The 14,408-nt window shown below is 51.7% G+C and overlaps 2 protein-coding genes across 6 annotated transcripts in view; both read right to left on the bottom strand.

The window, feature by feature from the left end:
* GDI2 (GDP dissociation inhibitor 2) overlaps positions 1-260 on the bottom strand; it is a 14,880-nt gene extending 14,620 nt beyond the window's left edge. Inside the window, exon 1 of the mRNA XM_041475584.1 lies at positions 72-260. Coding sequence (XP_041331518.1) covers positions 72-116 — 45 coding nt within the window. The 5' untranslated portion in view covers positions 117-260. The remainder of the gene's footprint in view (positions 1-71) is intronic.
* A 1,287-nt stretch (positions 261-1,547) lies between these two features.
* ANKRD16 (ankyrin repeat domain 16) lies at positions 1,548-13,867 on the bottom strand. Of its 5 annotated transcripts, none has more exons than XM_041475587.1 (7): positions 13,137-13,854; positions 9,746-9,788; positions 8,782-8,890; positions 7,611-7,772; positions 4,402-4,480; positions 3,051-3,240; positions 1,552-2,321 (listed from the first exon to the last, which is right to left on the bottom strand). In XM_041475587.1, the coding sequence occupies exons 1-6, from the start codon at positions 13,345-13,347 to the stop codon at positions 3,080-3,082; spliced, it is 765 nt and encodes a 254-aa protein (XP_041331521.1). In that variant the 5' UTR covers positions 13,348-13,854; the 3' UTR covers positions 1,552-2,321; positions 3,051-3,079. The 5 variants fall into 5 exon arrangements, with proteins under 5 accessions (XP_041331523.1, XP_041331521.1, XP_041331525.1 ...); XM_041475591.1 differs by lacking the exon at positions 13,137-13,854 and adding an exon at positions 11,012-12,387; XM_041475589.1 differs by lacking the exon at positions 3,051-3,240 and having other exon boundaries at positions 1,548-2,321; positions 13,137-13,867.
* Positions 13,868-14,408: the final 541 nt, after the last annotated feature.

Raw genomic sequence — 14,408 nt, 5'->3', positions numbered from 1 at the left:
GGCGGGGCGGGGCAGGGCGGCGGCCGCCCGCAGCAGGCCCGAGGCGCGAGCGGGCGGCGGCTGCTCCTCACCGTGAGGCCGGTGCCCAGCACGATCACGTCGTACTCCTCATTCATGGCGGCGCGCGGTGTCTCGGGGGTCTCTCGGCCGGGGCTGAGGCGAACCGGGCGCTACGCGGGGGCCGCGAGAGCGCGAGAAAATGGAGCCGCCGCCGTGAGGGGACCGCGCCGGGAGGGGCGGGGCTGGGCCACCTGCGCCCCGCCCACGCGCCTGCCAATCACAGCCCCACACGCTACGCCATTGGCTGCCGGGGGTGTCACTCAAGGGGCGGGAGCAGTGCGCGCGCGAGCGGCGCTGCCACCGTGGTGGGGGCGCGGCGCGCATGCGCAGTTCCACGGCCGCCCCTATGGGCTCGGACTGCGCAGGGGGGAGCCTTTATATGGGGGGGGGGTCCTAAATTTGGGGGTGCTCCTTAATTTATGGGGTTCCTCAGTTTGGGAGGGGGTCTTTTATTTACTTGGTGGGGACTTCACTTTAGGGAACACTCAATTTAGGGGGTTCTTAATTTGTGAGAGTCCTCAGTTTGGGGGAGTCCTTTATTTGGGGTGGTCTCAGTTTAGGGGGGCCCTTCAGTGGGGGGTGGTCCTCAATTTTCATGGATCCTCCATCTGGGGGTTCCTGAGTTTAGGGAATTTCCTCCACTTGGAGGGGGCCCCACGGTTTGTGGGGGGTCTTTATTTGGGGACAGACTAGGTTTGGGGGTCCTCACTTTTGACGGGCTCCTTAACCTGGGGGGTTCCTCTGTTTAGGGGATTCATCGGGATCCCCCATTTAGGGGGTCCTCAATTTGGGGGTTTTCCCTCTGTTTAGAAAGGATTCTCTGTTTGGGAGGGTTCTTAATTTTTGGGGGACCTCTGATTAGTGGGGGATAGAATTGAAGGGGGTTCTCTTTTGGGGGCAAGTCCCCTATTTGGGGGATCCTTCATTTCAAGGGGATCCTCAGTTTGGGGATGTTCCTTAATATTGGGGAGCATCCTCACTTGAGGGAAGTTCTTAAATTAGGGGGGGTTGTAGTTTAGTGGGGTCTTTGAATGAGGGGTTCCTCAATTTGGGGGCTCCTCAGTTTAGGGGGGGTTAACTGGACCCCCCCCAATTCCTGCACATCCGATGCTTTTCCATCCCAAGCACCCCATGGAGCCACTTTTGATGGGAAATTTGCTAACTATCCCAACAAACACCCCTAATTAGGCTGCACTCCTACTTCCCAAAACCCTGTTTGGGGAAAAAAAAAAATAAAAAACAGGCAGGAAAAGTTTTTGGAAAAACCAGAATTTTCTGGGGGAATTTTGCAGGCACAAAGCTGAACCCACGTTCCTTTTCCAACCCTCAAAATAATGCAAAAGTTGCCCTTTGTGTTTTGAAGGTGTTCCCATGTTTTTAAGGAGTTTTCCCTTTGTGTTTCCATGGATATTTGGGTAGATTCCCACTGGGTTTTTTTCATCAGCAATATTGGGAGGACACAGCTCAAATTTAATGGTTTATTAAAATGATAAAAAAGTGGGAATGAAGCAGCCCCTTGCATTTCCTGCTGTAGGGAAGCCAGAGCAGGATTTATGGATTTAAGGATCCATAGATCCTTAAATTTTAAATTTAAGGATTAAATTTAAATTTAATCCAAAATTCCTGCTCCAGGGATAGCAAGGTGGGAATTTCCCACTCAAACCCAGGTGGTGCTCACCTTAACTCACTCCCTTCCTGATTTTTAACATCTGCCATCCCCAAAAAAGCAGAATTCCATCCGTTTTTAACTCCTGGCATCACAAACAGACAAAGACACATCAGTTTTTGGTGGAATTTATCATTCCAGCTGCACAAACCCAAGAGCTGCTCTTACCTTGCTGGGTGTTCCAGGCTTCCAAGAGCAGATTATTGGGATTTAAAGTTCATCAGAGCTGGGAATTGCCCAGCATTCCAGTCTGGGATAAAACACCTCCTTAATTTAGTCTGATCCAGAGATCCCTGATGTTCTCTCACAAGGTTCAGGTCCCACTACAGATTCCTGCAGGTTTTGGGATCAGCTACAAAAAGGATTCAAAAGGTTGATGCAGCTTCAAGAGTCTCTGTCCTACCCAAAGATGTCAAATTAAAAATTAAATTGCAAATTAAACCAATTTAGTGGACAGCAGGTCCATGAAGAGCTAGAAAATCCATGATCCAGGTGGATCTTCTCCATGGGGATGTTCAGGGTGGGGAAATTCCCAGGAAAAGCCACGAGGATCCCTGGAAGTGGCACTTCCCTTGGATGGTTCTGTTTCAGGGAGCTGCACAGGAAGAAGTGAAAGAAGAAAATAAATTTATAATGATTTATAACAGGAATGTGATGATTTGGGTGGGAAGGGACCTTAAAGATCATCTCATTCCAATGGGCAGGGACACCTCCCACTATCCCAGGCTGCTCCAACCTGGCCTTGGACACTTCCAGGGATGGAGCAGCCACAGCTTTTTTGGGAAATCTGTGCCAGGGCCTCCCCACCCTGCCAGGGAAGAGCCCAGACCCATCACCTCCATTATCTTTTGAGATAATCCTATTTAAAACATTTCTCCTAAATCAACTCCCAAATGCCAAGCTTGCCTCCTCTGCTCAATTTTGGGTAAAAATCTTTGACTTATGGGAGGTTATTTGGGGACAGACTAGGTTTGGGGAGTGCTCAGGTTTGGGGGGCTCCTTAACCTGGGGGGCTCCTCCTCTATTTAGGGTATTCATCAATTTGGGGGAGTTTTCAGTCTGGGGGGATCCTCCATTAAGGGGGTTGGGGTTTCATCAGTTTGGGGGGTTTTCCTCAATTTAGGGGTTTTTCCTCTATTTGGGGGGTTTCTTAATTTTTGGGGGTTCTCTCATTAGTGGGAGACACAATTGAAGAGGGTTGTCTTTTTGGGGCAAATCCCCTATTTGGGGGATCCTTAATTTAAAGATGCTCCTCACTTGGGGGATCAATTTGAGGAATTTAATCAGCTGTTTCCCTAAATGTAGGAAGGAATAACCACTGTACCATGTGGAAAAGGAGCAGGTTCCTGTTCCTCAGGTGCTGACTGGTGTTCCCTGGAAGATCTGGATGACATCAGGCCTCCTGGCCAGCTGCTGGGCCAGCATTCCCGTGGCATCAGGAGCATCCTGGAGCCCAGCCTGGAGCAGGATCCCCGCGGCCTCCGCGCGCTGCCCGGCGCTGGCCACGTGCAGGGCTGGGGGACACAACACCAGCTGGGCTCAGCTCATCCTGCTTTGCAGGAAAACAGGATTCCCACGGGAATAAACAGGTGGAAGGTGAAAAATGAGTTTCTCCAGTGTGGGATTATGGAGCGGTTTGGGTTTTTGGGTTGGGATAGAATCGCAGGATTAAGTTTGGGATCATTGAGTCTGATCTTAAGGATCAGCCAGTTCCACCCTCCTGCCATGGACAGGGACCCAGGGACCCTCCACCATTCCAGGCTGCTCCAGCCCCAGTGTCCAGCCTGGCCTTGGGCACTGCAGGGATGCAGGGGCAGCCCCAGCTGCTCTGGCAATTCCAGCCCAACCTCTCCCCACCATCACTGTAAAAAAAATCTTCCTTCCATCTAATCCAAAGGAGGCATCCTGATCCCTCTGGATAATCCTGATGTGGATGAGAAGCTTCCCAAGGACGCAGTGACCCAAACCCAGCCAAGGAGGAGCCACAGGAAAACACATCCCAGGGTTGGGTGAGCTCAGCAGAGCTCGGATTTAGTCACTGAGGGGGCGGGGGGAGAGATGGCACTGCTAAAACATGGCTTCAACCAAACCCCAGGGCTGGGAAATTTGCCAACTTTGGCGATGGCTGAAACAAATTTGTCTCTTTTTTTTTAATTTTAATTTTTTTTTTTTTTTGGGAGATGCTGATGCAAGAGCTGCCTGAGCCTTTCCCGCTGGGAATGCCGACTCTCCGGCATCGCTATAGCAACTCCATTTCCGTGCCAGCTCTCTGGTATTATTTGCTCATCAGCCATTTCCAGGCTGTTTGCTAAGGAATTGAGGCTGGAGAGCTCAATCCTTGTGTTTGTCCATCCAACCTGCTTCCAACAGAATCATTCCAGCCAAATTTGAGGTGGAAGAGGCAGCATTGAAGCTCCTCAGGTGAAAAATGAGCAGGAAATTCCCAATTTGGGTCTTTTCTTTCCCAGAAGGGAAAAGCCCCAGCAGAAATTCCAGCAAATTGAAATCCAGGGAATGCAAAATGCCCAAAAAAATCCTGGGATGATCCCTCATGCTGCTCCCAGAGCAAATGTATCCGTGGATTTGGCATCTCCCCCTGCATGCTGAGGTTGGGATGTGCTTATGGAAGCTCTTGGTGTCACATAAAGCTTGGAAAACCAGCTTGGAATTCTCACCAGAACGGCCCTTCCCATCCTTGGCCTGCAGATCAGCACCGAGGGACAGCAGGGTCTGGATGGTGTGTCCGTGTCCTTCCTGCAGAACGTGGAATTTGGGATCAGCTCTGTGCTTGGATCCATCCCCAACCTGGGATTGCCCAGATCTGCTCTGTCCTGGTCAGGTTTGGGGGCACCAGGAGCTCCAGAGGATCTTGGAGCAGATGGAAATCAGGCTCAGCTGCCTTCAGAGCAGATCCATGAGGCAGCAATTGTTATCCCATGGGAATCATGTCCATCCCATGGGAATTGGCCAGAAAGGAGCCACCAGGCACCTTCCTAAAATCCCAGCACGGTTTGGGTTGGAAAAAATCCTTAAAGATCATCAAATTCCAACCCCAGCCACGGGCAGGGACACCTTCCCTATCCCAGGCTGCTCCAACCTTTCCTTGGATATTCCAGGGATGCAGGGGCAGCCCCAGCTGCTCTGGCAATTCCAGCCCAGCCAGGAATTCCCAGTTCCCAAGATCCCATCCACGGCTGCCCTCTGGCAGTGGGAGCCATGCCCTGTGTCCTGTCCCTCCATCCCTTATCCCAGGTATCTCTCCTGGAGCCCCTTTAGGCCCTGGGGTCTCTCCAACTCTGAGTTTCAAATCCATCCAATTCCCAGGGGATCTGGAGTTGATTTTTCCAGGGTTATTCCAGCTCCAGGAGCAGAACCTGTTGCTGATCCGGGCTGTTGCTCAGCTGCCTCCCTCAGGCACTGGCATTTCCCAAAGAATTCCTCCAGGATTTGTGATCCCCTGGGAGAAGACCCAGCCAGCCACAATGCACTGTGTCCTCCTTCCTCTGTCAGGAGCCAATTTGAAATTCCACAGGGAAAAACCCAGCACAGCCCCCACCTCCTTCCACCCTGCACAGGCTTTTCCAGAAATAAATCCTTTCTCCCTAAATAACACGCCTGATTTTGGAATTACATCCTCAATGCCATGAATTAGTCTTTGTCCTGCAGCCTGGGAATGGAAAGCTCTTATTTTTATCCCCCCACACATCCTCTCTTTTTCCCTATTCCCATAGGATTCCACAGGATCCCAAGGCTCCCATTTCCCTGCAAACCCAATTCCATGGTAAAGACACCGAGCCAGGAACTGCTGCAGCTGCCACAGCCCTGGCAGCAAATTGAATTTAAAAAAATAATTTGATTTTCATGTGTTTATAAATGCAAAAGAATAAGAAAAGAGGGAGATAAAAACACAATCCACCAGGCAAACAAATGGTGCTGTAAATACAAAGTGACACTGAGCCCGGGGAGGGAAGGGAGAGAATCCCATCCAATCATTCCCAAATCAGCCAGGAGCTGGGATTTTCTCCAAGGCACATTATATTCCCCCCAGAGCCTTGCTGTTCAACGTACCCTTGGCAACCAGAAGGGCTTTGAACGTGGTTTCTGGGAGCAGGAGGCCAGGAAAATGGGAGAAAGGGCTCCTTTGTGGCATGGCTGGATGGTGCCAGCATTCCCAGGGAGTGGCACGGATGGTTTTGTAGGAGCAAGGCACTGGGATGAGGTTTAATTCCCACTACAAGGCTCAGAGTGCTGTTAAAATCCTGAGTTTAACAACCCTGAATCTGAGCAGGGACATTGTTGTCCAAGGCACATTATATTCCCCCCAGAGCCTTGCTGTTCAACGTACCCTTGGCAACCAGAAGGGCTTTGAACGTGGTTTCTGGGAGCAGGAGGCCAGGAAAATGGGAGAAAGGGCTCCTTTGTGGCATGGCTGGATGATGCCAGCATTCCCAGGGAGTGGCACGGATGGTTTTGTAGGAGCAAGGCACTGGGATGAGGTTTAATTCCCACTACAAGGCTCAGAGTGCTGTTAAAATCCTGAGTTTAACATCCCTGGATCTGAGAAGGGACATTCCTGTGTTGCCAGCTGGATGCCAGGAGGGATCCTGGTCAGCAGGGAACTTTTGGGATCTGCTCTGCATTCCCAGACAGTGTCACTCCCAGACAGTGTCACAGATGTTTTTGCAGGAGCAGAACACTGGGATGAGGTTTTATTCCCATTACAAGCCAAAATCCTGAGTTTAACATCCCTGGATCTGGGCAGGGAAATTCCCATGCTGCCAGCTGGATCCCAGGAGAGATCCTGGTCAGCAGGGAAGTTTTGGGATCTGCTCTGCATTTCCAGATGTTTTTGTAGGAGCAGGGCACTGGGATAAGGTTTAACTCCCACTACAAGGCTCAGAGTGCTGTTAAAATCCTGAGTTTAACATCCCTGGATCTGGGCAGGGAAATTCCCATGCTGCCAGGAGGGATCCTGGTCAGCAGGGAAGTGTTGGGATCTGCTCTGCATTCCCAGGGGATGTTGCAGGACCCACAGCTCTGCTCCCCACACAGGCTGGGAGGAGGAGAAAGCTCCAATGATTCTGGAATTCAAAACAACTCTGGTGTGAAGGACACAGATAAAATTCTGGGAGCTCCCCCCCACCTTCCCAGTTCTCCTTTCCCACTTCTGCACGTGTCCTGTCCCTCCTCTGCAGGCAGCTGGACACAAATATGGAATTCCTGGGGTGGGAAGGACTCAAACCCCATCCAGTGCCACCCCTGCCATGGCAGGGACACCTCCCACTGTCCCAGGCTGCTCCAGCCCCAGTGTCCAGCCTGGCCTTGGGCACTGCAGGGATGCAGGGGCAGCCCCAGCTGCTCTGGCAATTCCAGCCCAGCCAGGAATTCCTCATGGCCAAGATCCCATCCATGGCTGCCCTCTGGCACTGGGAGCCATTCCCTGTGTCCTGTCCATCCCTTGTCCCCAGTCCCTCTGCAGCTCTCCTGGAGCCCCTGCAGGCCCTGGAATGTGCTGGAAGCTCTCCCAGGATCCTTCTCTCCAGGTGAGCACCCCCAGCTCTCCCAGCCTGGATCCAGAGCAGAATCCTGGAGCAGCTCCATGGATTCCTCCAGCAGCTCCAGCTCCTGGCCCCAGGGCTGGGATCTGGTGCTCCAGGTGGAATCTCACCAGAGCAGAGCAGAGGAGGAGAATCCCACCCTCACCCTGCTGCCCACATTTCATTTGATGCCCAGAAAACAGGGAATGGGACTGGTCACAAGCAGAAGGGCAGTGGCAGAGGATGAGCCAGGAATGCAAGTCCTCTGTGGTGGCAAACACCTGATCCAGCCTGGTTTAGGTGCCTGGCACAGGCTTCTCCAAGGGAATTTGGGAGCAGGGACAAACCTTGGCTGCGTAGTGCAGGGCTGGCAGCTGCAGGGACGTCGCTCTCCCGTTGACATCCACACCCAGCTCAGACACCAGGAACTGGATGGAGCCATCCTGGGCTGTCACAGCTGCCCTGTGCAGGGCCTGAGCACCCAGGGCATCCACAGCTGTGGGACAGGCCTGCAGTTAAGGAATATCATGGAAATAACACAAAGTGCACTCATCCCAAATGAGATCAGCACCCTCTGGAAGCACTGGCACCGCCAGGAAACTTCCATGAGGTTTCCCACCTCTCCCACCCTCAGTGCCTGGAATGTGAGGTTAAAACCACAACAAAATTCCCAAAACTTCCCCATCCAGAAAACAGGATTTCCTTTTCTTTTGGAAAACCAGGATCTGACCAACACCTCTGGGAGAATCAGCCATGAGGGGGCCCCAACCAGCTGGGATCAACCAGCAATCAACCAATCAATCATCAATAAATTATTGATTGCAGTGGTCTGGTTCCTGCTGTGCACAATTGGTTCTAATGGCATTCCCTGGAGGAAATCAGGGATTTTTGGGAGCCAGCACAGGAGCAGGAGCTGCCAGGAGAGAGGGAGGAGCTCTGGATAACTCATGGATGGACATTTCCATGTTACCTACGGCCACTGGAGCCTCCACGCTGAGTCCTGGCATTCCAAGAGCTGCTTTTGGATCTGCCACAGCTGCCCCTGGAGTGCTGGGAATGTCCTGTCCCCTCCTGCCACTGCCTGGTGTCACTGTCCCACTCCACCAGCTCTGGGGACACGTTTACCACAAAAGCTGTGGCTGTTCCTGGATTCCTGGCAGTGTCCAAGGCCAGTTTGGACAGGGCTTGGAATCACTTTGGATAATGGAAAGTCCCTGCCCATGGCAGGGGTGGAATGAGATGATTTTTAAGGTCCTTCCAACCCAAGGAATGAGATGATTTTAAGATCCTTCCAACCCAAACCATTCCACGATTCCTGCCCCAGGAGCTGTTTCCTGCCCACCTCACTCAGCCAAATCCTTCTCTCTCCCGGGGCAATTTGCCTTTTTACACAATTTCTCTCTTTACAATTTGGGAACTTGCTTCCTTACGCTCCAGTCACGATGAACATGTGGCTCACCTGTCCTGGCAGCCCTGGCTCAGCTCCTGGAGGAGGCAGTGAGGAATTTTGGCACCCACCTGGTGTTTCTGCAGGAGCAGCCGGGCGATGCCGACGTGCCCGTTCTGGAGAGCATCCATGAAGGGAGTGACCCCACAGCTGTCCCTGCTGTCAGGTTTGTACTGGCACCTGGATGGGAGAGGAGAAAAAACCGTGACAGAGCTGTGGGCAGCTCCAAAATCCCTATGGAAGAAGACTCTCAGCAGCTGGGGTTGAAAATGGAATATATAAAGCTCGTCCACAGACCATGGATAAAACTGTCTTGGTGTTTTAGGGCCTGGGGAATGATTTGTGGGGTTGTTTTTTTTTTATCAGAGATCTGGTTCAGCTCGTTTGGACTCTACAGATCTTTTATAATTCCCTTTTTCCTGACCAGAGGGTTTCCAGAAGGGACAAGGTGTGCACTGGAAGCAGGGAATAACCAGATCCTCATGGAATGATGTACAAAATCAAGAGCCCACCAATCTCATTCAGGTTAAACTCCAGTGAAATGAGAGAAAACTGATTAAAGCCTAGCTTAGATCACAGAGCTGTTTATGTTGGGCCAAGCATGGACAGGTTGGGATGAGCTGTGATTCCCAGGGAAAGCAGCTCCAGCTCTGGGAAGGGAGAACAGAGAAAGGGAACAGAGCTGCTTTAAAGCCAGTTCCCAGCAATTTCCCAGGAAAACAAGGATAAGCCCAGCCTAGTGAAGCTGCTTTGGTTGTTGTCACACTGGGAATGAATCAGCAGGGAAAACAAAGCCAGGGCTGAGTTACATAACTGGGATTTGTCTCACAACCAAGAGGGAGCCCATCCCCAGGGAATCCTTGTCTCTTTCCCAGCTGGGAAAAACCTGGAGCACGAGGAGCCAGCCTCGGGATGGAGGGCAGGGCAGCTGTGCTTCCCCAGTGGAACAGCACAAGCATCCTTTGTGTCCAAACCCTGGCAGGGAATGGGAGCTGGGGGAGAAAAAGCTGGAAAAGCTGGAAGGAGACTGCTTACCGTTCCAGGAGCAGCTCCACGACCTGGGAACAGCCGTGCATTGCTGGGAAAAGGTGGGAAAAAACAGGAAAAACATGGATTGGTTGTGGGTTTGTGGCATTGTGCTCCTACAGTGAGGCATGCTCGGGTTGCTGATCCTTTTGGGATGAGGGAAGGGGCTCCAGGGGGCTTTATTCCTATCAATTTTTTGGTGGGATTAAAAAAAAAAAAAAAAAGGCTTCCCTTCCTCTGATTCCATTGGGAAATGTGAGGTGAAGCAGGGAAAAGGTATGGAATGGGCACTGCCTGGCTCCATCTGCCACAGAATTCAGCTGGAACAAAGAGGGTTTCTCCCAGTTATTTGCTCATTCCTGAAATGGGACCTGGGAGAAGCAAAAGGAACACAGAGCAGGGAGCTGGGGAAATGCTGGATAACATTCCCAGCCCTCCTCAGCCACTCCCATCTCACCATCCTCACCCATCTCAGAGGGAAAACAACAACAGAGGGGGAGGGTTTGAACCCGAGGCACTGAAATATTCCAGTTAAGTCTTGATTTTTTTAAACACTTCACTTCACACTGCTTTGATCCAGCTTTTTTTTTTTTTTTTTTCCCTGCAGGTCATTTTGCAAAACAAATGGAACATATTCAAGAGAAAAATAGGATCAAACCAAGGCTGGAGCTGCTCCATCAGGTGATGGAAGAAGGGCTCCTGGGAAGTGTGTGCTCCCAGGAACAACTTTCAGCTGGAATCCCAGTGAGGGATTCACAGATTTTGGCTCTTTGCTCCCGCTCCTTGCCTGCTCTTCACCTGAGCTGATGGAAAACCCAAGTCATGGGAAGAAAAATCCACCACAAATCCATCTTTTATCAGGAACAGAGACTCGGGACAGCTGGGATTCACTGCTGCATTCCACATCCTCTAATTACCTCTTCCCAGCTTTCTTCCCTCGGGATAGAAGAAGCAACAAAGCTGAAGGAATCAACCCTTATTAATATAAAAAATAATTGCAGGAAGGAGAAAATGACCCTTCAGGAAGGCAGCTGGCCTGGTCACGGGTTAATGTGCTCAAATCCACACCCCTGGGATGGAAATCCATGGAAACCCGTGGAAAAGGCAGTTGGTCCTGCCATGATTTCCCCTGGCAGCTCCAACACCACCTCCAGCCCCCCATCCCTGCTCCTGCCTTGGGAACTGGGAATATCCCCTGGGATAAGTGTGGGGAAACCAGGGAGCAGCAGTTTGGGATCAAATTGCACTGGGGGCACTGGGGGGTTAAGTCCTCACTCCATAATTCCAGCCCTTCCCAATTCCCAGTCACTCCCACTCCAGCTGCTGCTCCAGGGTCTGGCTGGGTCAGGAAATTCCAGAAATCCACCCAAATTGTGGAATGGTGGCTCTGCCAAAGAAAACACAGGTGAAGACACCCCTAGGAAGCAGAATCCAGGTGCTGGATCCCAACTGCATTCCCATATCCCAAGGCAGGGAGAAGAGTTTGGCCCGAGGTCAGAATTCCTCCTTTTTCACAGGATAATCCCAAATCCCAGAGCTCACCCTGCTCCTGACCCTGTCCCAGCCCCTCAGCTCCCAGATCCCAACCCAACATCCACCTCCTGCAGGGAGAGGAGCTGCCAGCTCCATGGAAACAACACCTGGAATTGGGCAGGGATGGGAGAACATAAAAAAATTGGGATCAGCCACTTCAGGCAACCTGCTGCGATCCCACTACCAACTCATTCCCTGTTTTTTTTCATTCCCAGGTCAAGCACAAGGACTCAGTGGTGCCCAAGGGCTGGAATTGTCACTGCTGATGAGCCAGGAGTGACAGAGCAAGGGCTGGAAAAGCCACGGGAGTGACAGCACAGCAGGGGCTCCTCCCAACACCTCGGGATTTTCCAGGGAGTCAATCCCAATTAAATTCTTTGGGAAAGGAGTTTGGGTAGCCAGGGCTCATCCCTGCTGCTGGGACCTGGAATGCACAGCCTGATTCCCACTCTGGGTGTGGTCTGAGCCCTCTTCTGCTTCCCAACAATCCTGAGGATGGCTGGGATTCCTAAACCTGCCCATTCCCTTTAAATATCCCTTAAAAGCAAGGAAAAGGGCAGGGAAAGGGAACTGGACATGGTGGGCTCCAACAACAGCTCCTGTGTATTCCCAGCAGGGATTGTCCTTCCCCTTTGCAGAAAGGACCCCTGGAATTCTCACCATGGCATGAGAGCAAGGGGACTCCAAAATTTGGAGTTTATTATTGGAATCATGGAGTCATTTTGGTTGGGAAAGTGCTGGAGCCCAACCATTCCCAACACTGCCAAAGCCACCACTGACCTGTGTCCCCAAGTGCCACATCCACATGGATTTTAAATCCCTCCAGGAATGGAGACTCCACCCTTGCCTTGGGCAGCTCATCCCAATGCTTACAAGCCTTTCCAGGAAGGAATTTTCCCAATATCCCACCTGAACCTCCCCAGGCCCAACCTGAGGCTGTGATAAAGAAATCCATCTCCAGGCAGATCCCAAAAAGTTCCTCTGAGCAGCTCTGCTGCTTTCAGGAATTGCAAATGCCAGGATATGCTTGGAGCTGGGGAGGTTTTCCAGGAGCAGTTCCCAGCTTTACACACCAGGAAGGAAAATCACATCCATATTCCAAGGGAGCTTGGATCCATCTGTGCCAGGGAGAGAAGAATTTGATCCAAGGATCCCAAGAACTCCAAGAGATTGGTTTGTGGATTTCCTGAGGGAAAAATTCCCATTTTTTTGGAAGCAGACACCAGGCTGTGCTTCTCCTGAGGGAAAACCTCATTCCTGCTTATCCCAACGCCCCAAACCAACCACGATATCTCCCAAAATCCCCATTTTTGGGCTTCTTTCCCCTCAGGCCCGGCTCCGTGGTGGAGCAGGAGAGGCTGTGGCAGCTCCTGAGGCGGGTCCAGGAGGGAAACCTGGATGTGCTGTGGGATTTGTGGATTTCCTGAGGGAAAAACTCCCATTTTTCCGGAAGTGCACACCAGGCTCTGCTTCTTCTGAGGGAAAACCTGAGGATGCTTGGATTTCCTGAGGGAAAAATTCCCATTTTTCTGAAAGTAGACACTAGGTTCTGCTTCTACTGAGGAAAAACCTAAGGATTCTTGGATTTCCTGAGGGAAAAATTTCAGTTTTTCTGGAAGTAAGCACCTGGCTCTGCTTCTCCTGAGGGAAAACCTCATTCCTGCTTATCCCAACCCCCAAATCAACCAGGATATCCCCCAAAATCCTGATTTTTTGCCTCTTTCCCCTCAGGCCCGGCTCCATGGCAGAGCAGGAGAGGCCGTGGCAGCTCCTGAGGCTGGTCCAGGAGGGAAACCTGGCTCTCCTAGGGGATGAGCTGAGGCTGGATGGGATTCCAGAGGTTTCCCTGGCTCGCTCCCTGCTGTACCTGCTGTGTGCAGAGGAGTTCTCCCCGTGGTGCTCTCCGTGTCCCAGCAGCTTGGGGACACATCCAGGAGGTAGCGGAGCACCTCGGGATGCCCTTCCCTGCTGGCAATGTGGAAGCAATTCCAGCCATCCTTGTTCCTCAACAACGGGTTGGCTCCGTGCTCCACCAGAGTTTTGATCACTCCCAAATTTCTCCTGGTGCAAGCCATCATGAGGGGAGTCCTGGAAGAAGATCCAGGGAAATAAAATAACCTGGGATGACAAATCTGATTCAGGTGCTTTGTCTGAGGAGCCAGGAGATTTTACAGCACTGAGACTTTTCCCAAAGGTTTGGATATGCCTTAGGAAGCGCAGAGCTCCCTGGTGTTACTCCATGTGTGGAAGAGCACGGCCACACAAATCCAGGCTCATGGAATCTTGGCCTCAGCTCCAGGCTGGCACAGCCTCAATTCCCAGCTCTGGAATGCTGCCTTTGGACTTGTGGCAGTTCAGCTGCAAAGGACCATCCCAGGCTTTCAGCTGGGAGCTGAGGGGAATCCTTGTTTTCTTTTTCCAGAAATCCCCATCCCTAAGGGAAGAGTGGAGCAGTAATTTACAGCTTTTAGGAGAAACAGGGGGAAAGCAGGGATAGGGCTGGAATTTCTCCCAAAAATCCAACTGGATCCACAGTGTGGGCAGCAAAGGGAATTCTGTCCTCTCTGTTCCACTCAGGTGATCCCACATGGAGTCCAGCTCTGGGATCCCAATATAAGGACCTGGAGCTGCTGGAGCATTCCCAAATCCCACAGCACATCCAGGTTTCCCTGGACCAGCCTCAGGAGCTGCCATGGCCTCTCCTGCTTGGTCATGGCGCCGGGCCTGAGGGGAAAGAGGTACAAAACCAGGATTTTGCGGGCATATCCTGGTTGGTTTGGGGCGTTGGGATAAGAAGGAATGAGGTTTTCCCTCAGGAGAAGAAGAGCCTGATGCCTACTTCCAGAAAAACTGGAATTTTTCCCTCAGGAATTCCCAAATCCCACAGCACATCCAGGTTTCCCTCCTGGACCAGCCTCAGGAGCTGCCAGAGCCTCTCCTGCTCTGCCATGGAGCTGGGCCTGAGGGGTAAAAAAATGGAGAATTTGTGGGAAATTATGGTTGGATTGGGGTATTGGGATAAGCTGAAATGAGGTTTTCCTGTAGGAAAAGCAGAGGCTGCTGTCTACTTCCAGAAAAACTGAAATTTTTCCCTCAGGAAATCCAAGAATCCTTAGGTTTTTCCTCAGTAGAAGCAGAA

The sequence above is a fragment of the Pyrgilauda ruficollis genome, unplaced genomic scaffold, assembly GCF_017590135.1.
Source record: "Pyrgilauda ruficollis isolate IOZ18807 unplaced genomic scaffold, ASM1759013v1 scaffold356, whole genome shotgun sequence".
Classification (NCBI taxonomy): Eukaryota; Metazoa; Chordata; class Aves; order Passeriformes; family Passeridae; genus Pyrgilauda; species Pyrgilauda ruficollis.
This window is presented reverse-complemented; position numbering and strand designations above follow the sequence as displayed.